Raw genomic sequence first — 27,329 nt, forward strand, 5'->3', positions numbered from 1 at the left:
AACATAGATAAACTAAATAGATAATTTTGTTCATTTTTAATATTTATAAATACAGCTGGCAAGTGCGGAAATAAAAACATAAGAGTTCGCATTTCGCGGATTTAAAAAAAACTTTTTTGTGTTTTTTTTATTGATTTATAAATGAAGATTCCTTTAAATACAAAATCTATTTTAAAAATGCAAGTTTTTAAAATAAAACATTGTTAAACAAATCGGATTCCTTTGTTCCCATCATACAATAAATCGAAAGGAAGATATTAGATTTCAGTTTTATCTAACAAATGAAATTTAAAACCTTTTGTTTTTATTACAATCAACTAGTTACTGGTTTGATTTATAAATAACACAGGCATAATAACTGAATACTTGGCTCAAAATCTTATTTCTCGTCCCTATATCTTTTCAACCAGATTATGTAAACCTTTAATATTTCAAAAATTTGATTATTTGATTTAGCAGAATTCACAGTCAGATTGTAACGATTATTAAATTAAAGTTAGAATTGTTTTTTAAAGATATGCAATAAAATTTATTATGTTTACCAAAAATTTCCACGTAAAGATGCTTGATTGTCATGTTGAATAAATTCGATCGTACTTCTTGTGTTGTCTCTGAGATTTTGCAAGTGTTGTAAAGAGTTGTTTTTGTAAAGTAAACACAGTCTATTCAGGGGTGTATATTTTTTCAAAAAAAAATTCCCCCCCCCTTTTGATAATTTTTTTGTCCCCCCAAAAGTTAAATATATTTGCACGAAATTCAAAATTCTTTTAAGGGTTTAATCGCTGACTTGTCGAAAATAAAGGATCAAAAAAAATTTTTGGGGAAAAGCATCAAAAAGAATGAAAATAAATTTGTCTTGTGATGTTTAATATTTCATGTTTTCCCTAAATCATTAAGAATTCCCTCCCTCCGGGGATGGGAGGGGGGGGGGAATTCTGAAAAATATACATCCCTGGTCTATCTGTAAGAAAGTACGAATACCCCCACTCCAATTTCTTTCTGTTGTCTTTGATTTCTGGACATTTTCCAGATTAGCGTTATTATACATATTGATTATCATAATTATTGTAGTGTGAAAAGTAACTTCTGACAATTATATTGATATAATTAGTTTAAAAAGAGAAACGGGCACAATTGGAACAAGACAGGTGTTAATTAATGTTTGTATAGAATATATATTACAATAACAGCACGATTAGGGAGTGGGGAGTTGTTTGTACTTTATTGTGACATATTAGGGAGTGGAGAGTTGTTTGTACTTTATTGTGACATGTTAGGGAGTGGGGAGTTGTTTGTACTTTATCGTGACATGTTAGGGATGGGGGAGTTGTTTGCACTTTATTGTGACATATTAGGGAGTGGGGGAGTTGTTTGTACTTTATTGTGACATATTAGGGAGTGGGGAGTTGTTTGTACTTTATTGTGACATATTAGGGAGTGGGGAGTTGTTTGTATTTTATTGTGACATATTAGGAACTGTTTTTTGAAAATTATACAGGTTTTAAATAAGGTCAGGGGAATACTAATACAGTAAAATAGTTTGTATCCAAGAATCATCAAAACGTCTAAACCGATTAGTTCCAAATGTTTATATAATATGACTCAGATGAACAACATTTCAGCGTATCAAAAATCTACCAATAAACACAGAAAATCTACAAAAAAGAAGAAAAAAATGGCGCGGTTAAAAAATAAACATTTTAAAACTAAAACATGTTAACTTAGCAACTCATATTTTTAACATCCTCACGTATCCGGGCCTATCTTGTTCCGGCTCATATTTCCTTGTTTTATGCCGAGTAGTGATCATTTTCTAATTATAGGTTATATCACATCATTTAGGGCATCATCAGTGCATGTTCATTCAATATTTTTAACAAAAATATTTCCTAACTTACTGACTTTAATATGGTATAAAAAGAGAGCCCAATAGAGTTTGGGTGTAGGGAGGGGGGAGGGGGGGGAACAATGACATCTATAATGTCGAGTGCGTTTTCCCCTGTAATAACTNAGATAAACTAAATAGATAGCCAAACACAGATAAACTAAATAGATAGCCAAACACAGATAAACTAAATAGATAGCCAAACACAGATAAACTAAATAGATAGCAAAACACAGATAAACTAAATAGATAGCCAAACACAGATAAACTAAATACTAAATAGATAGCCAAACACAGATAAACTGAAATAAAAATTCTTGTGCATTCCATACTGAAAATCATTTTTGTTATGATTTATTGTTTTACATTGTAATGTTGACAAGAAATAAATTATTCTTTTTTCCGTTTAAAATTCCAAAAAAATAATAATATATAGATATTGCATTGCAAAAAGCATTCTAAGGAATTCTAAGGAATTAATGTTAAATATAGGTTTTGGGAATTAGAATCGTCATTCACTAACGCAGCATTTATTTGATACATTTCTAATTATGCATAAGAAATATTAAAACAGAATTAAAAATACTTTTCTACCCCCCCTCCATCACGTCTTGGAAATTATTTCCCCGTCCTCCATTCCCCCTGTTTTTCCAATAATTCTATAATTTGTCAACTGTTGATGTTAATTTAATGAAAATATTCAAAATAATTTATTTTTCCGTTGATAGATTAGTGAAAATACAGGTTACGTCACATTATTTACTTTTTTTCAATTAGTAAACTGACTTTTTTAAATATTGGGCTAATTAATCATGAAACATTAATAATTACTTGAAGTACCTGTAAAATTATTCTACCCACTATGTAAAGAATTGTAATCGATTCTCAACGATACCCTTTAAACAAATAGAGGATCCAAAACATAATATATTATTTTTGTTTTTACATTGAAAAAATGTTTTTTTTATTGCAGCTTTCTGTAGAAGTGATTTATATTATTTTTTTTCCAACGCAAAATTTTTTATGATAATTAACTTTTTTAAATAACAAGTTTAAGAAGAACAATTTTTAATCCAGTATTAAATTGTTAGGTAGGTGTTCAGTTCCTTTAAGGATACACTTTGCACAATGCACATTTAGTTTCTAATAAACTAAAATATTAAGTTTTCAGAAGAAATCATATAATTTGCTTGATGCTTGAGTAATTATATGCACTAAGGTTACCAATCCGTGTTACCGAGCTTTAGGCAAAAGATGAAATTATTTGAGAGTTTTACGCGTTTTATGACTCTTTCTCCTTTTCTGATTGTCATACACACATCCTGACAGACAGACAGACAGAAATATAGAAAAACAAACAATAGATTGAGAGATAGAAGGATATAGAAACATAGAAAGATCGAAAGCCTGAAAGATTGAAAGATTGAAAGATTGAAAGATTGAAAGATTGAAAGCCTGAAAGATTGAAAGATTGAAAGATAGAAAGATAGAAGGATAGAAGGATAGAAGGATAGAAGGATATAAGGATATAAGGATAGAAGGATAGTAGGATAGAAGGATAGAAGGATAGAAGGATAGAAGGATAGAATGATTGAAGGATAGGTGGATAGATGGATAGATGGATTGAAGGATAGAAGGATAGAAGGATAGAAGGATAGAAGGATAGAAGGATAGATAGAAAGATCTACCGTTATTTTCTCTAGCTCGTGAAAACAACACGATTTCTTTCTAAATCTTTAATTGAGAGTTTAACTAAGATTAGCACTGGACCGTTCAGTTAGGGGGGAGGGGGCAATTAGTTGATAGTTGGATAGTTAGGTAGTTGGACAGTTGGATAGTTGGATAGTTAGGTAGTTGGACAGTTGGATAGTTAGGTAGTTGGACAGTTGGATAGTTGGATAGTTAGGTAGAGTTGGACAGTTGGATAGTTGGATAGTTAGGTAGTTGGACAGTTTAACAGTTGGATAGTTGGATAGTTGGATAGTTGGATAGTTGGATAGTTATGCAGTTAGACAGACAGTTAGACACTACATAGACAGTTAAATAGTTAGAAGCTGGAAAGTAGGAATATTTTTCTATTTTCAAAAGCGTTATATTATCTTAATTTATATCTTTGTTTCTGCTGTATAAAGTCACTTACAGAGAAAACCCAAATTCCAGTGCTTTAGTTGGAGGGTCACTTGAAATTAATCTCACCGTCCCTTTAAATAGAAATAATTAATTTTTATCCTGTCTACTAAAATTTCTAACTGTTTCACTCACTGTTAATTTTTTTTCCAGTGAAAAATATAATTTCTAATGATTAACCGTGTGTCCGTTTTTGTCTGGTTCTTGCGGATTGTTTAAGGATCCTGGGAGAAAATCCTGTACTAAGTTCACAGTATAACGTGGATAAAACAACGGGAAAAGGAGAAATTTAGTTTCGCCATTTCAATGAGTCGGGGTAAATTTTAAAGAATTCAGTAAGCATCTCTTAAAGATTTCAACAAAGAAAAAAGTAGACAAAAGATAAATTTTTCAGACCATTTCAGAGCGCTTTATTTTATTGTAAGTTTATTAAATAAGTAAGACATCATATGAATATGAAATAGTATTGATGCTTGATCTTTTGATTTTTTTTATAGTGTTTTTAGATAATATTTTTTTACGTTGCCCCTTCTCCGTTAACGTTAGAAATTTCGTTAAAGTTGAAAGAAAGTTTTGTATAGACTTTGTACCAGTTGAGAGGAATAAAAACTGGTTAGTACCTGGCTTTAATCACTGCTTTAAAAGTCTTATCTACATTTTAACAACACTTGTAGAAATAGAAGAAATACGCTGTATATTTATATTTTTAACATAATGCTATTTATTAAGTTAGGAAAACATGTTTTTTTTTATTATTTCACACATTTCTATACATATATTTTAAACTTAAAAACAACTAGCTTGAGAGCCCAGCATTGTCCAGGATAGTCATAATTAATTTCACCGTTTACCTGCACTTGGCCGCAATTTACGATTTTAACAATTTTAACCTATACAAGTCGACCCACTTAACGTAGAATCTCAAAAATAAGCTTCCGAGTTCTCTAATCGAAATTTGAGGCAATTCAACGAGTGGGTTTCTTAGTTATAATCGGACATACAAACAAAGAAACAGACAAACAGAGATTTCTACTTTATATATATGAGAGAGAAATAATACACATTTTGAACTAAGTTGTAACACAACAATTCTATATTAAGTATTTATTTAACTCTCATGAAAAGTTCATTTATTTCAAAAGTAAATTGTGCAAAGCTATACGGTTCATTACTTGTAGATATAATTAGATTCATATAGCCTTCAAGATCAAGTATATTGTTTCAAATGAACTGATGAAAGCCACAAACATAAAACATAGCGTTGGAATATGTATGTATGTATGTATGTTACCTAAAGCCGGTCCGAAAAACTAATGGGCACTTGAAGGAGACTTGACCCTAGCTAGAGTGTTTTCTAAGGTTAGATGGCTTTTTCCTTAGATCTAGAATCAATATTACAATTTTAGGATTATAAGCTCACTATTATAGGGTTGGGTTTTTGAAACAGTGTTTTATCTAAACAGTTAAAAAATGAAAAATGTATAGTTTGATTTCATGCACTCAAAGAACATTCTTATTAATTTTAAAAATGAAAAATAATGTTCCTTTAATTTTTTTCTAGTAATCTTACGTCGTATTATGAAATACTTGTTAAAAATAACGATTCGGAAATAATCTTTATATTTCATATTTATCTCTGTGATATAATAAATGATCAGCTAACTGTTTAATTTTATCAACGTGGGAACACAATTTATTTTTTAGATATTTTAGATAAAATTCTTCTTAATGGCACTTAATGAATAAAAGAGTTATTTTGAAATGTTCATAACTGTTGTAGATAATTTAGATAAAATCATAATAATTTAATGATTTTTAACAATCAGCAACCGTTGTTTTTTTTTAAATAGGATTATTGTAATTTTGATGAAAATATCAAATTAATTATTTTTTTTGCAAAATTGTTCCGTTAAAGAGATTATTTCAGAAGATTCCACCAACTCCCACCTTTGGAAAATTTATAAGATTTACCCACCCTCCTTTTTACATGTGAGAAAAATCTATTGAATCCCCCCCCCCTTCAACTCCACACAACCCCTCCCCCAACCCCTCACTTCCACTACTAAGCCTGCTTTCCCACATTTGCCACGTTTTCGATGATTTTTCCCACAATGCACAATACTTCGAATTCAGCCAACCTCTCGTAGTGAATCTCTATTCAATTGTATTTAAAGAAAATATTTTTAATGCTCGGGAACCCAGGGTATTCATAGTTAGTCCCACTGATTACCCGCGCTTTGTCGTAAATTACGATTTTAGCTATTTTTCTCTATAAAAGTGGACCCACTCAACTTAGAATCTCAAGCTAGGAACATTTTCGTGGCTCTCCTGAGTTCTTCAAGCAAAATTGTAGCAAATCGGTCCAGGGGTTCCTGAGTTATGACACACACACACACACACACAAACAGATATTACAACTTTATATATAAACTATCTGAAGGGCTCGGCGTTGCCCGTGAAAAAAGAATGTGTCCACAAAAAATGTCCAGCCGTTTTGCCGGCTATAGGCAACAAATATATATACAAATGTTTTGTTTTATAATATAGATAGAAAATGCTTTTAAATGTTATAAATTATATATTCTTAAATTTGACCTAAAAAATCATTTCCGTCATTTTTTTTACGTCAAAGTTATAATTTTTTTCGGCGTAATTACAAACAATCCCATTTTAACAGGTAACATGCCTCATTTCTAACAGTACCTTTAACACCTTCATCTGAGGAACAATGATAAAGATAATCTCGTTTTCCTTTCCTTGCAGCAGTAATTTCCATCATTGTCTGCCTAAATTCGCATTTCACTTTTTTGAGATAAACTATCTATTTTAGGTAAAATCGGCCCTGTCAATGTTCAATTTTGGTCGAACGAGTTTTCAAAGGGCACTGTTGTGTTACCCTTTAATTGGGGGATCAATTGAAATCACGTGACAGTCCCTTTAATTACTTATTACAAAACTGTAAGTGAGAGTTGGGCGAGGTTTTTCGAAGATCTAAATTATCCTTCTTTTCAAAGTTTCAAGGTTTGGAGAAAATTCTGGAAAGTTCTAAGCTTAGGAGGCCTGCTGCGGTCTCACTCACTTGTAATCCTAAGAACAGGGATGATATGAAAGAAAAACGTATCGGAAATCTGATCTAAGCATTTTATTTATTAATTTCAAAAATAATAAAGTTTTAAAAACATTCCTAAATTTTTTTATTTTGTCCCAATTTTCCCCTGAAAAAAAGATCACTTAAAGTCCTATTTTCCACTGAAAATAGATCACTTAAAGTCCTATTTTCCACTGAAAATAGATCACTGAAAGTCCTATTTTACCCTGAAAATAGATCACTGAAAGTCCTATTTTACCCTGAAAATAGATCACTGAAAGTCCTATTTTACTCTGAAAATAGATCACTGAAAGTCCTATTTTACTCTGAAAATAGATCACTGAAAGTCCTATTTTACTCTGAAAATAGATCACTGAAAGTCCTATTTTACTCTGAAAATAGATCACTGAAAGTCCTATTNCAAATGTACACAACTCCTAGACAAAGTAAACATAAGGGTCAAATTACAGTTATGTCAGATGTGTTTAACCCAAGGAGTATGGAATACGAGGGAGCTGGAATCGACCCGGCCCGCCCTACCATATATGCTTTGCAGACGGTACTTCATTTGAATAAGAAATATTTGTCTGATGTACAATTACCGCGTACATGCATTTACAATAGGTTATTGTATACATTAAACAGTGACAAAATTAGGCTGATCAACGCAAATACATTTTTTGGGATGCAAAAATATTAGCAATACAAGAGTATTTTTTATAAAGAAAAATTGGTTTTATTAAATATGGTAAAGTAAAAAACCCCATTTAAAAACTAAAAGACGACCTTTAAAAAATGAGTACCCAGTCTGCAAAGCATGTATAATTATATGGCAGGGCGGGCTGGATCGATTCCATCTCCCTTATATTCCATGCTCTTTTGTTAACCTTTTTAGTTAAAAAATACCCCTTTCCACCCTGCAACCATATCCTCATATTTTGCATCTTGTCAAAGACGATGCAAAAAGTGTATTTTTTATTTTATCCCTGTAAAATATCAATGTGCTATTGTTTGGTAAAAAGTTAGCTTTTATTTTGTCTCTGTAAGATATCAATGTGCTATTGTTGGGTAAAATTGTATTTTTTATTTTTCCCAAATTGTGTTTTTGCACGATGTAAGATGTTGTTATTTTATGAAAACTCTTTTTTAAATTTTATTTTTACAAAAAATTTACATTAAGCAGTAATCTCCTTTTGGGTGTCTGTTGTTTGTTTGGTTTTCCGATCATAACTCATGAACCCCTTCACAATTTTCCTGGGAATTTTTTTATCCTGGTTTAAAAATTCTAAGTTGAAAATGTTAACCTTTTTAGAGAAAAGTGTATGTCCAGGCAAAGCTGGGCTCCCAACCTAGTTTTGTATTTTGCTGAAAATTGTTTGATTTGCGACGTGGTTAAGGATACTGATTTGTATTTCAATTGAAATCTGAGAACTTGGTGGAAATTTGGCCTTGGTACAACATTTCATAGAACACTGGACTTTTTGGATAAAATATAATTTTTTTCAATACTAGTTTGGGAACCCAGCTTTTCCCTTTAAATTCGACCTTTATGTGAGAATTTTTAAACCAAACTACAAATATTCCCTTTGTTTTGCCGGGTTCTTCAATCAAAATTTATGGCAATTCGGTCAAGGGGTTACACCTGTAAGCAGAGAGCACTTTTTTATATACTGGAGCACTATAGTTTCAGTAGAAGTAAATATTTCCATTTTAAAGCGCCGATATAAGGATTTATCTCTGATTGGATAATGAGATAGATAGAAAGATAGATGTTACCTCCATACTATTTCTATTGGTTCAGAATAGACAACCAACTCATGACTGAACCCTGATTGGATGAGGTGCTAATGGACTTGGCATACAGGAGTGGGTAGATGCGGACCTATTGTGGAACTCGCTAGAACCACGAAATGTTCTTATCTCCGTTTTTAAATCTCCTGGCAAAGCTGGGTTCCCAAGCTTGTAAAAATCAATTACGCTTTATTTTGAGATACATTTTAGCAAACAGTCCTAAACCCATTTTTCATCTAGATTTTAAGAAACTGGTGCTTTAGTAATAAAAACTGTTTTTTTCAGGTGAGTTAGAAATAGAATCAGAGGGATCCCTTTTTAATTTTTCATGTATATAGGTTAAGTATGTATTTACTGTTGGTATTTTCTAATAATTAAAACAATATCTATTTTTTTAAACTGATTTTTTAAGGTGTAATAATTGATCACTGATCAGCGAGCAAACAATTAAAAAAAAGGAAAATTAATCTGAGAAATGTGATTTAATTAAATATTAATGAATCTTTAGCCCCCTGCCCTCTACTATTTTTTTTTATTTTAAGATTTTATTTTATTTTTACTTCAATAAGTTTTTAGAAATCTGTCACAAACTATGATTTTCTAATCTCTATATCTTTGTAATCCAATGCCATAGACCTTAGATATTTCAAACAATGAATTCTGTCAGATGAAAGAATTTAAGTTTAAAATGTCAAAATTTACACCATCAAGTGGAAAAAATATTGGTATTAGAAAAACAGAGTTTGTTACTAAGACTCAATTCCTTCAATTCATATTTTGAAATTCGTGGTTTTTATTTTACTTCAAAGGCCGGATGAAGTATTTTTTGAAATAGTTTATAATGCATGTATACAAAGATAAAATAAAACATTATTCGAAAGATTTATTTTTGAAAAAGGGGGGAGGTTAGAATGTTTGTTTTTTAAATACTTCCTTGGAAACTCTGCCTGGAAATTAATGATCCTAGACAGTAAAAAGGAATTGAACACAATCAAGACGGGGAAATTTTTAATTATTTACTACAATTTATAATTTTAAAGCCAAGGAAAATGTAAAACAACAAAATAAATAACATCTAAAAAGATTTCAAATTTTGAAATGTTAATAATATTTTGATTTTTTTCCAGTTGATCCGTTTACTTGGAAATTTAAATTTTCTGAGGAAACTCAATAGGTTCCTTGGGCGTAACAAAGGTTAAAAAAACTTATTTTTTTTTCAAAATTCAAAAAAATAATTTAATTAGTTTTTTTCCTGTCATTAATTTTTTTCTTCAAAATTCATTTTTTTTATTTTATGGGCACTTCAACTGAAGGTAAAAATCTAATTTTTTTTTCAAAATAAAAAAAAAAATTTAATTTTTTTCCTGTAAATAGTCTATTTTTTCAAAATTTAATTTTCTTTATTTCATGGGCACTTCTAATTTTTCAGATTATATGAGTTTTGATTTAAAACGAATAATATATCAATCTTACGTGTCTTTGATTATCTTATTTTTAATTATCTTATTATTTTAAAAACAATTTATTTAACTTTTCCTCATAAATCAGTACTGGGTTTGGAAGCTGTCAATATTATGTATATTTACATAATATAAACAAACATTTAAGTACACCCACTTTACACTTTCTAACCCCAAAGGATGGTGGTAAAAGTGGGACATCCCTCCCTCCATTATTATTTTATTAAAAGGGACTACACAAAATATATATGTTAAACGCACCTCTGACACTTTAGTAAAAGTTAATTCAACCTTAAGTCTGACCGCGTTTATTTACCCAATGTCCTAGCGATACAGTACAAACTGGGACCAGAAAGGTTGACCCGGCTTGGAAATTCAAATGGTAAATAACTTGAAAGTGGAACATTTTAACATAAATACGTATTGTTCTAATTCTGCAATTAAAACCTTCAAAAACATTTCTAAAATAAGAAGGGGCCCGGGGGGGGATAGTTTTGACTTGAGGGTTAAATTATTTTTAAATTATATATGATGGCCCAACTAAATATACTACAAAATTTTGGAAACTGAAAATAGGCAAAAAGTGTATTTTCTTAATTTTATTTTATAGCGGTTCTAATTTTGCACGAAAAAGACCGCTGTTTGCCAAATTATCTGTTCTAATAATATTTTTAAGACTTCAAAAGTTCTTTGTTCGAGGCTCGTTTTCTCACGGATTAATGTTTAGTTTTATGATGCTTTTAACAAATATTAATTTTTATGCGGCTCCTTTGTAAAGTATATTTTTGCATGAAATAGCATTAAAGGGACTGTACGCCGAAGTGTAAGTTCAAGGGATGCTAAAGGCATAGATGGAGATGCCTGGTTCACAACGGTACCCTTGAAACTTTACCTTATCAAAAATGTGGAAGTTTTTTACATTTAAAAGTGTTTAATTTTAAAAACTCTTATATTACCTGAAGTTTATAAATGCGCAAATCACTTTTTGAAATCACATTTGTAAATAATATTTTTCAAAATTATAAAAATGAATATATAGTTTATACTTGATTTTTGCACGGAGTGTCACTCCAAATAACGCCTAGTCCATTTAAGGTAAAACTATTTTTAATTGACTTAAGGAGAAATTGTCCATTGATGAGAATTTGTTTTCAAATGCTTAAAAATGTTGAACCTTTATTTAATTGTTATTTAAATCTATAATTAAAATTGAAATATTATTCCAAGGAATTGAATCTATGCAACAAACTTTGATTTTCTATACTCTATATTTTGGCAACCCTTAGATTTTTTAAACCACGAATTCTTTTAGATCAAAATTTTCAAGTTTCAATTTTCAAATTTAAATGCTTTACACCATCAGGTTGCAAAGAAATAAGGACAAGCGAAGACACTTCTTTGCTTTAATTTGTAAAAAAAACATCTGTCATTTTTCGTACTAACCTCCCAAATTAAAAATATATATATAAAATGTAAATTTTGGGTTGCTTTTAATGGAGGCTCTACCCCTCCCCCTCCCTTCTTCTACGTTGTTAGATAGAGTGGGGGGGGGGGTCGTATGAGAAAACCTGAGAATAAAGTTTGAATTCTAAAATATTTGAAATCGTTGAAGAAGGGGGATCGGTGTATTAAGTATTTACATAGTGGGGTTCAATTTCGTCTCAAATATATAATTACTATTTAAATAATAAAATTCATTCAATACATTTTCCCTCTTATTTTGTTAACTTTGCTGTCTACGTGTCACTTAAAAAAAAGGTGCAATGTAGAAAGTGATGGATGAAAGATTAAATTTAAAGAAAATCGTGAATATTTATCATAAAAAAAAACTTTTTATGGTAAAAAGAAAAAATGACGCCAATGCAAATGTAATAAATAAGGAGTAAAGAAAAAATGACGTACATGCACTGTAATAAATAAGGAGTAAAGAAAAAAAGTGTCCATGCACTGTAATAAATAAGCGGTTCAAACATAAGAATTGAAAATAATTTTGTAGACAAAAGGTTTGATATTTTAGGGTTTCCACGGGAAATTAGTACAAATAAATTACCAACTGCTATTTTCTTTTCATCCCGGATATGAAATGTAAAAGAGAAAGTAAAATATTATTGTATAATTGTACTAAACTATTAATGTACATTGTAGATAAATTTATTGTTTGGCAGATGAATGCTGTTTAAAGGGAGAGACCCGCTATTTAACATAGTCAAGCTGAAAGTGCATGCAGTATTGTAGATTCATTTGATACCAATGAGACATTTTTACGGTGTACAATGTTTAGATCAGAGCGTAAAGTCGTTTGTAATATTTCACCAGTTTTTTTTTACAATTCTTAAATAACATGGACAAAACATGTAACAAATAATATTTTACAAACTAGTTGCATTTTAAAACGAAAGCATGTAGTTAACGACGGATGAATGAAGTTTAAAGGGGATGAATGTTATTTACTGCAGATGAATGTTATTTACTGCAGATGAAGATCATTAAGGCGCATAAATGTAGTTTTGGCCTATGACTGGCGAATGGCACGGCATGTAAGAATGAATATATGGTGAATGTACAACAATGAATGGAGGATGCAAGATTGAGGCCGAATCAGCTGATATTGAAGGTCCTAAGGCCTGTTTTATTCTTTTCCCACAAGAGGCTGAGAAACAAACCAATCTCTGGACCAAATCCAAGAATACTTTAATCTACTTAACTTAACAACTCCACCATGTTTTTCATTTCTAAATGAATAAAATTTTTCTTTTAATATATCTTGTTCATTTTGATTTTTACATATGCTAATCGAACTCTTATGTAACCTATAGTACTTAGCTAAACGTAATAATGTAAGAAAGGAGGATGGAGGTTTAGAGTAAAGTTCAAAAAGAATTGTTAGACCATGACATTTTCTTTAAAAAAAAAAATAAAATAACAGAAAAAAATTGTTGCGAACATTCGTTTAGTTCAGAATTGTTAGTTATATTGTGGACAATAAAGGTCATCTCTATGATCTCGCAGATAAAAATGCAAAAAAGGAATAAAATAATAGCTTCTATACAATACAAATACATAAATCTTAAGTTGTAAATGTAAAAAATAAAATGCTTTAATATTTAATACATTTAATATAGGAAAGAAAAAAAGATGTAATGATTAAAAAAATAAAAATACGAAAAAATAAAAAGGATAGAAGGATAGATGGATAGATGGATAAAAGGATAAAAGGATAAAAGGATAAAAGGATAAAAGGATAAAAGGATAAAAGGATAAAAGGATAAAAGGATAGAAGGATAGAAGGATAGAAGGATAGAAGGATCGACCGATAGACCGATAGACAGATAGACAAATTTACGGATAGACAAATTGACGGATAGATGGATAGACGGATAGACGGATAGAAGGATAGAAGGATAGAAGGATAGAAGGATAAAAGGATAGAAGGATAAAAGGATAGACGGATAGACGGATAGGCGGATAGACGGATAGACGGATAGAGGGATAGACGGATAGTAGGATAGAAGTATAGAAGTATAGAAGGATAGAAGGATAGAAGGATAGAAGGATAGACAGATAGACGGATAGACGGATAGACAGGAAGAAAGATAGAAAGATAGATAGATATTGAGGTTGGAGGCTGTTATTCTTGTCAGTTGAAATCAGCTGGTCCAACCATACAGAGGTCGGACACACAAACACTTGTCCTCACGACCACAAACACAGCTCAGAGAAAAGAGCAAAACTTAATTTAGTCAGTTTTGATATTTAACATGTGTATTAGTTCAAACTTGAGTTATGTTAGGCCATGAAGGGTGGATTCAGTTGCTAAATGTGGTTTCGTGATTAAAAAAAAAAAAATTAATTTTTTTGCAATGGTTGCTTTTCTTTCAAGAAATATTCCTGCTAGTTGTCAAGTAAAATTTTTCATGATCTTGATCAGTTCTGAAAGTTTTTTAAGGTGTTTAAAATGGTTTCCTTTGTGAATTTTTGAGTTCAGCAAAAAGCTAAATCACATTAACTTTATTAAAATTTCCATTAAAAAAATAAGAACTGTCCATTTTCTGCTTGATTTACAGCTAGAGTAAAGTATATCAAAGAAGGCTGAAATAAAAGGGGGAAAAGGTACAAAAAAGTTGTTTTAATTGTGAGTTCGTACTTTTTAGTTAAACAAAATGAGCTGTGAGTGTAAAAATGCACATTAAAGACGACATTAGTCCGCCGTGAGTGCGCATGCGTGATAAAGACGAAATTTGTCCGACATGAGTGCTCAGATCTCCAGCTGGTCAAAAATGAGTTTCCAAAAGAAATGGAAGCAGACTTCCAGCACAGGGGGCTCAAGCCCGGGCAGTAAAAAACTTAGAACTCGGGGGCAAACACAGTCGGAGGTCCACTGTGCTGTACATTTTTGATTTAATCTATTAACATTCAATACTTCTAAATTTTTATTGTGGACTTGATTTTAAGCGCTCTTTCTGTATAAAAATACCAGGTCTGATTAACAGCAGTATCTTGTAAACATTTTGTTATTTGTTATTTGTAGATTCTGCAGCAGAAACAAATAAATAAAGTAATAAGTGTGATTAAACCTTTTTAATTTTTTTACTTCTGAAGTTCTGAATAGAATCTCTTTAATCTCTTCAAAGAACTAGATGAATCCCTACCCCTGTAATCCCTTGGATCCCTTTTTAATAAACTAAAATAAATCATTTAATTCTCAAAAATTACACTTTTAGAATACTTATTAATTAAATTTATAAAGTTTAGAACATGTGACCTAAATATTTTAATGGAAGCCTGTTTTTATTTTATATTTAAGTAAAATTACTTCATTTTATTTAAAAATTATTAAATGCCATATGTTTCTTTTCAAATCTGTCTTCGGGTGGAATCATTTCACTAAAAAATAAAACTAAAACTAATTTGCTTTTAAATATATTTTCAAATATTTTTACAAACCTGAACCATTCTGATTTATGAATCTGTGAATCTAGCATTGATCTCCATCTTACGCTGACCTCTTATTTAATTCCTCTTTGATATCCTGTGGGGGTCACATTCTGCAGGGATAACTTGAAGGATTAAGCCTTGATCATTAAATTAAAATTGCCCACATTGGATATCAAGATATGCGAATCCACGAATCTGGATTCGAGAATCGACCAAAACTGTATAATAAAAACTTTCCACCCTTTGGCTAATACTAATATATTTTTAACCTGGAGTTAGCTGATAGACGGTTATATAAACCGATTATGTTAATTCATAAATCTTTTTAGAAGTATCTAAGTTTAAGAATCAATGAAAGAATGAAAAAGGTAGCATTCATTTTTATGAAAATAAGAACTTTCAGGGTAGATATATTTAATGGAACTTATTTTTGTAAATTATATTTATAAAAAAAATTAACATTTCAAAATTTATCCAACAAACCTAGTAGATCTATTTTTATATTTACTCCATTAGAGGATAATTTTTTCTAGCATGCAACACATGAATCCTAAGGTATTAAGGATGGGGCCGGGGGTCCTTAGGTATTAAGGAGGGGAGACTCCTAAGGGTATTAAGGATAAGGGGGGAGAGTTCCTTCGAATGCCCCTGAAAAAAAACTGGAAAAAATTAGCGAAATTTAAGCAAAATGGTTTCACAATTTTAAATTCCTTGAAAAAATTAACATAGTTATAACAATTTAGCCGAAAATGGTTAAAAAAGAACCAAAAACAGTAAAATGATTAGGCCGTTTTTGTATTTGAGCTAGTTTCAACAAAAAATTTTCTAAAAAATGTCTCAGGGGCATCCTGGGGTATTGAAGAGGGTTGTTAACATTTTCATATGTACAGCACTAATGGTACTGCAGGCTAAAATAGACCGATGTATAAACAATAACACAGAATCCTTGACTAAAGATGGAACCAAGAAAGTAGATTTAGAAAGTAAGTTATTTAAAAAAGAGTTTTTTTTTCTCAAATTTTTTTGTTTGAAAATTGTGTTTATTTGAGGGTAAAAATTTTTAAAACCTTTTTTTTTGTTTTTTATTGTTGTCAATATGTATCTACGGGTATACAAATTTATTGAAGTTAACAATTCATGATTTTAAATTAATTTAATCTAATGCAGTAGTTTCTTAGAAATTTAGAATTCAGGTCGATAATTTACAATTTCTTTTCTTTAACTTCCTTTCCTTTACTTTCTTTCTTTTACTTTCTTTCTTTTACTTCCTTTCTTTTACTTGCTTTCTTTTACTTACTTTATTTTACTTACTTCCTTTTACTTCCTTTCTTTTACTTACTTTAATTACCTTTCTTTTACTTCCTTTCTTTAATTTCCTTTCTTTTACTTCCTTTCTTTTACTTCCTTTCTTTTACTTCCTTTCTTTTACTTCCTTTCTTTACTTCCTTTCTTTTACTTCCTTTCTTTTACCTCCTTTCTTTTACTTCCTTTCTATACTTTCGTTCTTTAATTTTCTTTCTTTAATTTTCTTTTCTTTTCCTATCTTTAACACCCTTTCTTCACAACGCTGCCCTTTAAAGCTTCGTTTGATCAACAACTTGAGATATCCATTAGTGCCTGTTTGAAAATTGGTTATTTTCAAATGTGGCCTTTCTTTTGAAGTGGCTGCTTTAAAAACAATGGATGAAATTGTTTAACCTGAACACTTTTCAAACTTGAAAACGACAATATCTTCCACATTATTGAGGGTACCATTGTGATTCCGGCATGCCCTTCTTTTACATGAAGGGTCACTTGAAGTTATTAGTTTGTTAGTATTTATATTTGAAAATCTGGGCCACGGTCACACTACAAAGAGAATGAAGAACTGGACGAAAAGAATAAAAGAATTTGAATCGTAAATAAATCATTTTGGACAAATCATTTTCTATGAAAAGAAAGCAACTGAGGTTCTTATTCAGATTCTCTCAGAACATTTAGCAATATATCAAACTGTGTAAATACTAGAAATACAGATCCGAACATTTTCAGAAAATATCATTATTTTCATTCAAAACTTTTTAGTTTTTAGGAAGTATTTTAGGATTAATGGTTTTAATCGAAAGGGGGAAACATTGGGGGAGAGGGGGGGGGGTAATCATGTAAAATCAGTGCATAGGAACTGGATCCAAATACCAAAACAACAACCAAAATACACACAAAAAAACTTTGTTCTAAAATAATGCTTCAACTGAATTAGTGAAACAAAATTTCAGAATGTAAGGGTATAAAAAGCTTGCCTTTTGAAGATCTTTTTGGATTTCCCCCCAGAGCATGAAAGGACATGAGTCTTTTCCACAAACTCTAATTTTCTAATCCTTATACCTTTGGAACCCAATGTCGTAGCCTTTAGATATTTCAAAAAATCTAAGTTTAAAATTTTAAAAGTTTGCACAATCAGGTTGCAAAGAATAGGGGTTGGAAAATATCTGAAAAAGACTTAATTCCTGTAGCAATAATTTATTTTAAGATACTATTATAAATTAAAGAAATATATCCGGATCAATTTTTTACAGAGCGGATCCAGGATGCGGAACCTAATCCGCTGAAAACAGAATTTATCCTAAACTATGTAAAAACTCCTCGTTATTACCTAGGACTGGGCGTTGTTCTTGGGGAACGATCGTTCTTTCACGGGAACGAACGGAAAAGAACGGAGAAGAACGAAACGCCGGAAAAAAAACGGAACAAACTATTTCAAAAAAAGTAGGGAAACGCCCAGCCCTAGACTGCTACCCTTGTAATATTTAAACGAGAATTATGTAACTATATAAACAGGAAGGGAGGAGCCAGCCAAGGAATGATGATATGTGAACCCATTTAAAGAGATGAATTCATCAAGGGCTAAACTTTAAAAAAAATTCTAACTAATTAATTAAAATTCTAAATAATTAAAACTAATTCTGAAAACGTATCCACCCCCAAAGTAGGAGTTTTGAACGTCGAATTTGCGCTCAAACTCAGGATTTACAGATCTTTAAAAAGTTTTATATGCCTCAAATGAATCCGAAAGAAGTTTTCCACAACACTGCATACTCAGTTCAACTACCTTACATAGCCGGTCACTCCCTTTAATGAAGCAACAATTCAAAAATAACCACTAATATCTCTGCGGCGTAAATTTTAAAGTCTCTTTTATCAGAAATTATCAATTTTCAATTGGAAAACAAAAGTAACAACTCCATCGATATTGCCTAAATATTTTTTTTATTGATGGGTCACTTTTTCTTTAATTCATTGCCTGGTGCCGTGTTGGCCTCGTATAAACATGGTGTCGTGAATACGGTTGTTTAAATCTAGTTTTAGATAATGATTTTAGTGTTTTGGTTTTTATCTTCCTTGTTTCTGTCTGAACACTATTAGCTTCTTCTGTATAAAGGGACTGAAAGCGTTACTTCAAGTGTCGTGTTTTCTAGATTTAAAAGTAGTTGACTGTGATAAATCCTTTTTGTTTTACTGTTGCAGCAGAAATGCGCAAGTCATTTTTGTAGAGATTTCACACTAATCCGTTTTCAAACTTTTAAACAATAATATATAATTCATACTTGATTAGACGAAGAATTTAAGCTACCGTTGTTAATCGGGCATTGGTATCTTTATTCATTACGTATGGATGGTTACTTGAAGTTACGCATACAGTTCCTTTTAACACGCGTAAAATGGATATGGCTTGACAGGCGGGTAGGGCGGGTTAAAGGGCGTGGCATATACCACCATGAACACAGAGCAGCCTAAATCTATATGGGGCGTATAAAATGTACATTGTACATACCCAAATCATAAATCAATCAATCAATTTAGTAAGAGGGAGGCGTTTATCTGATCAATAATGTTGAAGATATCGTCGTTTTTTAGTATAAAATATATTCACAATTTCCTTCGTTGTTTCTACAGCAGAAATTTTTGCTACGGTATTTCAAACCTCGAATTCTGCTAGGTCTATTTTCCTTTGGTTTATAGATTAAACCATCAGGTTGCGAAGATATGATAATTAAATGATTAGAGTCTTTTGAACTTAAGAATAAAAAATTCAAATTTTTTTTCAATTTTAAAATCCTTGAGATGTTTTTCTAACAACCAATGTTTGCTAAACTAATGGATTCAAACAGTTTAACAGTATAATTATTATTAGTACAGTTCCTATTATTTAACCCAGATTCAAGTTAAATGTAGACATCTGACGTCCTATTCTAGTCCGAAATGGGCGTGGCAATTATGTGCCTCATGTCCTCTAAAATGGGCGTGGTAAATATGCCTCTCATCCTTACTTTCCTCAAGAATGGGCGTCGCATGTTGCTACCATCTGTGTGTACTTTTAAATGGACGTGGCAAGTATGTCTTCCTTATGTTTTTTTTTAATGGGCGTGGTATGTGGCTACCGTCCTAGTATACTTCTAAATGGGTGTGGTGTACACGCCTCATATCCGTTGAATGCCCAACAATGGGTGTGGTTTTATAAATTTTCTATGGCAATTGTTCCATGTTCACACCGTTTACAATATAATTGAGATGGAATAGATTTATTTAAGAACTGCAGTTTGGAAACTTAGTTTGGAATCCCAGTTTGGAAACCTAGTTTGGAAACCCAGTTTGGAAACCCAGTTTGGAAACCTAGTTTGGAAACCCAGTTTGGAAACCTAGTTTGGAAACCCAGTTTGGAAACCTAGTTTGGAAACCCAGTTTGGAAACCCAGTTTGGAAACCTAGTTTGGAAACCTAGTTTGGAAACCTAGTTTGAAAACCTAGTTTGGAAACCCAGTTTGGAAACCTAGTTTGGAAACCTAGTTTGGAAACCTAGTTTGGAAACCTAGTTTGGAAACACCCCCCCCCCCTCCCAGCATTATTGGGCGACTTGGTTTGTTGGTTGGTTGGTTGGTTGGAAATTGGTGGATCTCAAAACCATAAATTGAAAATAATTTTCTAATCACTATATCTGCGCAACCTGATGGTGAAAACCTTTGATTATTTGTCTTAAATGATTTGATCCAACAGCATAGTTTGAAATATCTAAGATTTACCAAATTGGGTTGCAAAGATATAGGGATTAAAAAATCTGAGTTTTGGATAAATACTTAATTTCTTCGTAAATTTCTATATTATTCAATTTTAACCACAATCTTTCTAGACTATTATAAGCTCACTGTACACCTCGAGCTTTAGTTTCTAATGTAAATTAACATTTTTGAGAAGAAAAAATGTTTCTTTAGAAGAAAAAAGAATATTAAGTTAGAGGTGGGACAGGAGAAACAACGTCCTTTACATTTTATCCAATTTTCTAGGATAAATTCAATTTCAGAATTTTTCAGCCACAGAAATGCAAATTTCTCAGCTGTACACAGCTTTAGCTTGAACTGGTTATTTTGTTTATTTCTTTCTCAACTTTCATTCTTGCAGCTGGGAGCGTTTTTTTTTTCATTTCTTTCGTTCATCGTTCGTGAACGATCGTTTTTTCAAGTTCGTTTGAACGGTTTTAAATCATTCGATTTTTCATTTGTTTTTTTAAAACGATAGTGTTTTTTAAAACGACTGAACGTTCATTTTTTGTGAACGACGCCATCGTTCACAACAAATTTTGTTCGTTCACAAAAACGATGCATTTTTTTACTTAACCGTTTTCCTCAATCTTGACTTCGTTTTTTATTTTTAGACTTGACCAATGTTTTTGGCTGGACTTTTCTTTTTAAAACTTTTTTCTTTAAACTTCGCTTTGTTCTTAATATTTCAATTTACCAATTGTTTTAACGCCATTTTTTTTTTTGTTTTTTTATGAACATTTTGCTTTTAACACTTCATCTATTTATTGTTTACCCTTTCATTTATAAATCCTTTTGTCCCAGCTCTTATTTTCCCTTCAACCTTGGAACAACAATCCAGTTATAAATAATCCCCCAGGGGGGGGGGGGTCAAAACTTTGTATGTTTATGAATTATTCCTATATTTGTCCTTATCACACAGCTGTAAAGGGGGTGTTCGCTAAAAATGAAGGGGGTTCTAGACTGAATCCGCAAGTTTGGATTCGATCGCTACCAAAATTACTTTCATCGAGTGGNTGTTTAAAAACGCTAAATGTTTATGTAAATTCACTAAGTAGCATTTTACCACTTAATATTTAATTATATTCATAACTAATCAGTTAAAAATCATATAAATTCCAAACTTATTCTGGTCATTCGAATCCGTGAGTTTTGTTAGATTTCTCTGTTCTAAAATCAGAATTTTGTATTTCTTTCTATATTATTAAGTAATATCTATTTTTTATATATATCGATCTATCTATCAATATATATTATCTGTTTGGCTGCTAGCTCTAGACATAGTGCTTTATCTAATTTATTACCCCTCTCAACACTGTTACTGTACTTTACTCTTTTTTATATTATTCATTTTTATAAATTTAACCTTACCTATTCATTCATTCATTTATTCTGACCTATTCATCTTATCATTTTTACCTGTTAAGTCATTCATCCTATTCATCCTTTCATACATTCATCCTTGCCTACAAATCCTTACTCATTCATTCATTTTGTCTGACCTATTCATGCAATCATCCTTACCTGTTAAGTCATTCATCCTTTTCATCCTATTCATCCATTCATACATTCATCCATCCTTGCTCATTCATCTTTACCTGTTAAGTCATTCATCTATTCTTACCTAGTCACGCATTCATTTGAAACCTTTTTTAATTTATGATAATTCAATCATAATTCACTCTTAACTATTCCATTCATTTATTCACATAACGGGTTTAGTTTATTATGATCTAAGAAAATATTATAAAATTTTCCCACATTTATTCACATGATTATATTTCATGCGAATTCAATACATTTTATAGAACAAAATAACAGTTTTTTAATTACTTCTAATCATTCTGAACAAATTCACGTCATTTTGGGATTATTGAATTTTGTCAATTGCAAATAGGAAATCAGATGTCAGAACTTTTAAGTGGGAAAGCGCTAATCTGCAACTCCTAAATTAAAGCAGTTTTATACTTAATCCGGGGATTACAGACAGACTTGTATTTCTGCGATCTCTCATTGATCGATTGTTGCTTTTGATTGGTTGTTCTTCCAAAATCATTTTAATCCGCCTGAGCTGGGAGCTCACAATCCAGACCGTTTGATCTCATTTTGAGAATTGATAAAAACCCATATTTTTATTTATGATATTCCTCCCTTAATCAAACCTCAATTCGACCCCTAACTGGATGCGACTACCATGCAAACCGGATATTGGATGAAAATTAAAGTTAATCTGAAGATTAATAACAAATCCCAATGATCTCGTTATTATATTTTAGCTATACCTGGCCAAACGACTGGACTAAATTGGCTGGAATTTTTTAGGGAACCCATGGGTACCCTGGGGGTAATATTGGTTAAGAAAATTTAATTTTTGTTTTAATTTAATTTTTTCTACTGGCAACGCTGGGCACTTGAATTAGTATATTATAATTTAAAAATTAAACTTATTTATCTGATTCCAGGTGTGTTGAGTATGACTAGTAGTGAAAGTCAAGTTAGATTCTCTTCACATACGCTGGACAAAGCAACTAAAGCCAAGGTAATTTATAGAAACTCACAAATTAAAAAGTTGCATTCAGTGCTTAGGATCCGGATCCGTTGGATCCGTAAGATTTTGGCTTCCTGGATCCGGATCCGCAAAAATATGCGGATCCAAGGGGCAAAATATCAACCAAAAACTAAAAAAAAAACTTTTTTACTCTCTAAACCTAAATCTGAACTATTGAAAAAAGAGAGATTATAACAATTTCCTGATTTCTGAATGGTTCATAAAGTTTTGGCATAAAAAAATACGACAACCAATTTGAAAATTCTGCTTTGTTAATCTTAAAGAAATGACCTGGATCCGGATCCATTTTTTTACAGTGCGGATCCAGGATCCGGATCCGCATCAAAATTAAATGGATCCTAAGCCCTGATTGCATACCAGATTCACAACGGTACCCTGTGTACACCTCTGTTCTGATCCAGCAACAATTTTTCTCCCTTAAAATGTGTGTAATTCTGTCAAATTCATTTCTTCTCTCCTGCATCATAAACCTCAAGTCACTTTAACAATCCCTTTAATTTTCTAACTTTTTTTCCTAGAAATAATTTTTGGCATCGTATATGACACTCAAAACAAAATTTGTCCGTACTTTGTGAACTTTCCAGTGATTCTGTAAAGGAAAGTTCCCTTAAAATTACGTGTTCAGTCCCTTTAACGATGTACGTGATGTAGGTGACCCTGGAGAACTACTACAGCAACCTTATCTCACAACATAGAGAGAGAAAGGACAGACTCAAAAGACTTGAAGAAACATTGCAGGTTCGAAACATTTTTTATTAAATACACCCGCCCCCCCCCCCTTTCTTTCCCCAAGTTTCAACAGACTTGAGGACAAAACTAATGAATCTTAAATCTATAACTTCATTTTCCACCGATGTTTCAACCTTAGATGCCTCAACTTGAATGCTTTGCAAGGGATAAGCTAAGTACTTTCCTCTTTAAAAGTTTTGTCCCCTCTTCAGAGAGCTAAGGATGACGAGAAACAGTCTTCAGCTGTGGACCGTATAGTGGCTTCTGTACTGTACAGCATTGTCCCCTGCCGTATAGTGGCTTCTGTGCCGTACAGCATTGTCCCCTGCCGTATAGTGGTTTCTATACCATACAGCATTGTCCCCTGCCGTATAGTGGCTTCTGTACCGAACAGCATTGTCCCCTGGCATATAGTGGCTTCTGTACCGTACAGCATTGTCCCCTGCTGTATAGTGGCTTCTGTACCGTACAGCATTGTCCCCTGCCGTATAGTGGCTTCTGTACTATACAACATTATCCCCTGCCGTATAGTGGCTTCTGTATCGTAGAGCATTGTCCAGTACGGTATAGTGGCTCCTGTACATTACAGCGTTGTACTGATAGAATGGGTTGATCAAGTACAAGGTACAAGTACACGAAATGGGTCGACCTAGATTTCTACAGAATGAAGGTGGATTGATGATAATTTCGAACTTTTAAAGCTCTTCGCTCATTTATATAAGTTAACTACAGCTGTCCAAACGGCTGGAACCAAAATGGCTGAATTTTTTTAGGTAACCCATGAGTAGCACGGGTGTAAAATAGGCTTAAACTTATTTATTATAAATTCTAATGGCAACGTGGGCGTTTCAGCTAGTTATTATGATTTCTATTATTTAGGATAATTCTCTGACGGACTCTGCCCGCGTGGAGAAAAGAGTTCAACACGCGGCAAAGGAAACAGAATTCTTGCGCTTGAAGAGATCTAGATTAGGGGTAGACGACTTCGATCCTCTCAAGGTAGGGATAGAAAACATTATGGAGATAGGGATAGAGACCGAGATTGAGATTGAGATTGAGATAGACATAGACATAGACATAGACATAGACATAGACATAGACATAGACATAGACATAGACACAGACACAGACACAGACACAGACACAGACACAGAGACAAAGACAGAGACAGAGACAGAGGCAGAGGCAGAGGCAGAGACAGAGACAGAGACAGAGACAGAGACAGAGACAGAGACAGAGACAGAGACAGAGATAGAGATAGAGATAGAGATAGAGATAGAGATAGAGATAGAGATAGAGATAGAGATAGCAATAGAGATAGCAATAGAGATAGCAAATTATATTAAGATAGAAATAAAGAAAGAGATAAAGATAGAGAAAAATATTGGAAAAGACAGAAAAAGAAAGGAAGCTTTCTGGCTTAGAGAGTGATGTTGAGAGTGGAGATTTAAACACTCGTTCTTAGATTGCCATCACTATCAACACTATCAGATTGACGGATAAATTCTTTATTCGTTTTAGGTCATCGGTAAAGGAGCTTTTGGTGAGGTGAGACTAGTACAGAAGGTAGATACTGGTCACGTGTACGCTATGAAAATTCTTCGTAAGGCTGATATGGTGGAGAAAGAACAAGTAAGAAACAGAAAGCTTTTCATATAATAAATGCTGCATTGTAAGTGTTTAAGAATGTCATGTCACACTTTTGAGTATCCTTATTAGTGCAACTATTTCAGAGGATGAACTATAAAATGCATGGAAGTTAAAAGCTTAGGAAATATATGGTTTATGACGACAGCATTGTGATAAAGTCTCTAACTCATTTGTTTACCTCGTTTATGCAGGATCACACTGATGAATAATACTTTAGACCAAAAATGGCGAAAAGGCCTAGAAACATTTCCAGTCTCCCAGTTAATATTATGATTGTATCTTTAATTTTGTTTAGTTGGCGCATGTCCGAGCTGAACGAGACATATTAGTTGAAGCAGATCATCAGTGGGTGGTCAAGATGTTTTATTCATTCCAGGATCCTTGTAATCTTTACCTCATCATGGAATTTCTACCTGGAGGTATGTAGTATTCCAGGATACTTGTAAGCTTTATCTCATCATGATATTCCTACGAGGAGGTTTATAGTATTCCAGGATCCTTGTAATCTTTACCTCATCATGGCATTTCTACCTGGAGGTATGTAGTATTCCAGGATCCTTGTAATCTTTACCTCATCATGGAATTCCTACCTGGAGGTATGTATTCCAGGATACTTGTAATCTTTACCTCATCATGGAATTTATACCTGGAGGTATGTATTCCAGGATACTTGTAATCTTTACCTCATCATGGAATTTCTACCTGGAGGTATGCATTCCAGGATACTTGTAATCTTTACCTCATCATGGAATTTCTACCTAGTAGTATTCTAGGATACTTGTAAGCTTTATCTCAACATGATATTCCTACCTGGAGGTATGTTTTCTAGGATATTAAATTCCTAATTCCAGTATTATTCTAGGAAACCTATACATGAGATGAAATTCCCATAGTTGAAATTGCACCAACAAATTTGGATCTCCTATTGCCCCCAGTTCATTTAATGGAATACATCTGAGCTGGGAACTTTAGAATGGATATCAAGTGGATATCAAGATCAATTCTTGATCCTCTCTGTTTCTTAATCTCCAGACTAACCTAATCTTGTATTTGTATCTTGAAAAAGTGGATAAAATTCAACCAATCAGAGTCGCGTATCAGAAGCCGGAAATTTGAAATTTTGCGCACCATTCAAGAATAATATACAGAAACGGGAGGGACTCTCTAATTTTGAAAAACCGGTTTTTGATTAGTGTGGATTTAGCAAGAAATTAAAAGCGTCCAAATTGGATATTCCGATTAAGCAGTCGGGATTAAAGGTATCCCATTCTAAAGTTTCCAGCTCTGGATGAACAAAATATTCAATTATAAGGAGTGTCTGTTCTTCACAAAAAAATTGAAATTTTTATGAGTTAGAAATAACGAATCTTAGAATTGTATATTATTCTAGGACTGTGTTTATTTAAGTTCTATACCAATAACATTTACTATTAGATTCCTATTTTTAATCAGAAATAAACAGAATTTTTGTAGAATTGTTCTAGCAGATGAGTTTTGGATATTTGCAAAATGAATACAAATAGTTTTCTTCTGCATTCATTTTTTCCTTTCATTACTTAGAGGCTCAGGCAGCGATGTCATATATTACCCATTCATTTTTTCTACTGGGATAATGTTATTGTTTAGTTGTTTTTGTCTTATTTCTTGTGTTCTTGTTTCTAACAAAACTTCTGCCTAAGAATATGGATGTTATGTTGTACTACAGGCGGTCTATTGGCCTAAAATTTGAGAATATAAATTGAGTTATTTTAAACGAGTTGGCAAAAAAATCACATTACATTTTCACGTTGACGTTGACGTTGGCGTTGACGTTGGCGTTGGCGTTGGCGTTGGCGTTGGCGTTGGCGTTGGCGTTGGCGTTGGCGTTGGCTTGCATGGACTTACGGCGTTGATTTTGATGTTGATATTATATTTAGGAGACATGATGACACTACTAATGAAGAAGGATACATTGTCAGAAGAGGCAACTCAGTTCTATATTGCAGAAACAGCCTTAGCTATAGAGTCCATACATAAACTAGGGT

General features: G+C 32.2%; 1 protein-coding gene across 2 annotated transcripts in view; it reads left to right on the forward strand.

The window, feature by feature from the left end:
* LOC111714378 (serine/threonine-protein kinase tricorner) overlaps window positions 1-27,329 on the forward strand; it is a gene marked incomplete at its 3' end in the record, with an annotated part of 42,446 nt that extends 15,117 nt beyond the window's left edge. Inside the window, 8 exon segments of one of the 2 annotated variants that reach the window (XM_023489472.1) lie at window positions 14,376-14,724; window positions 16,194-16,269; window positions 22,820-22,896; window positions 23,578-23,664; window positions 24,535-24,654; window positions 25,177-25,287; window positions 25,601-25,724; window positions 27,222-27,329. In XM_023489472.1, the coding sequence (XP_023345240.1) occupies window positions 14,599-14,724; window positions 16,194-16,269; window positions 22,820-22,896; window positions 23,578-23,664; window positions 24,535-24,654; window positions 25,177-25,287; window positions 25,601-25,724; window positions 27,222-27,329 (829 nt within the window). 2 annotated transcript variants of the gene reach the window in all.

The sequence above is a fragment of the Eurytemora carolleeae genome, unplaced genomic scaffold (genome assembly GCF_000591075.1).
Source record: "Eurytemora carolleeae unplaced genomic scaffold, Eaff_2.0 scaffold1560, whole genome shotgun sequence".
Taxonomy (NCBI): Eukaryota; Metazoa; Arthropoda; class Copepoda; order Calanoida; family Temoridae; genus Eurytemora; species Eurytemora carolleeae.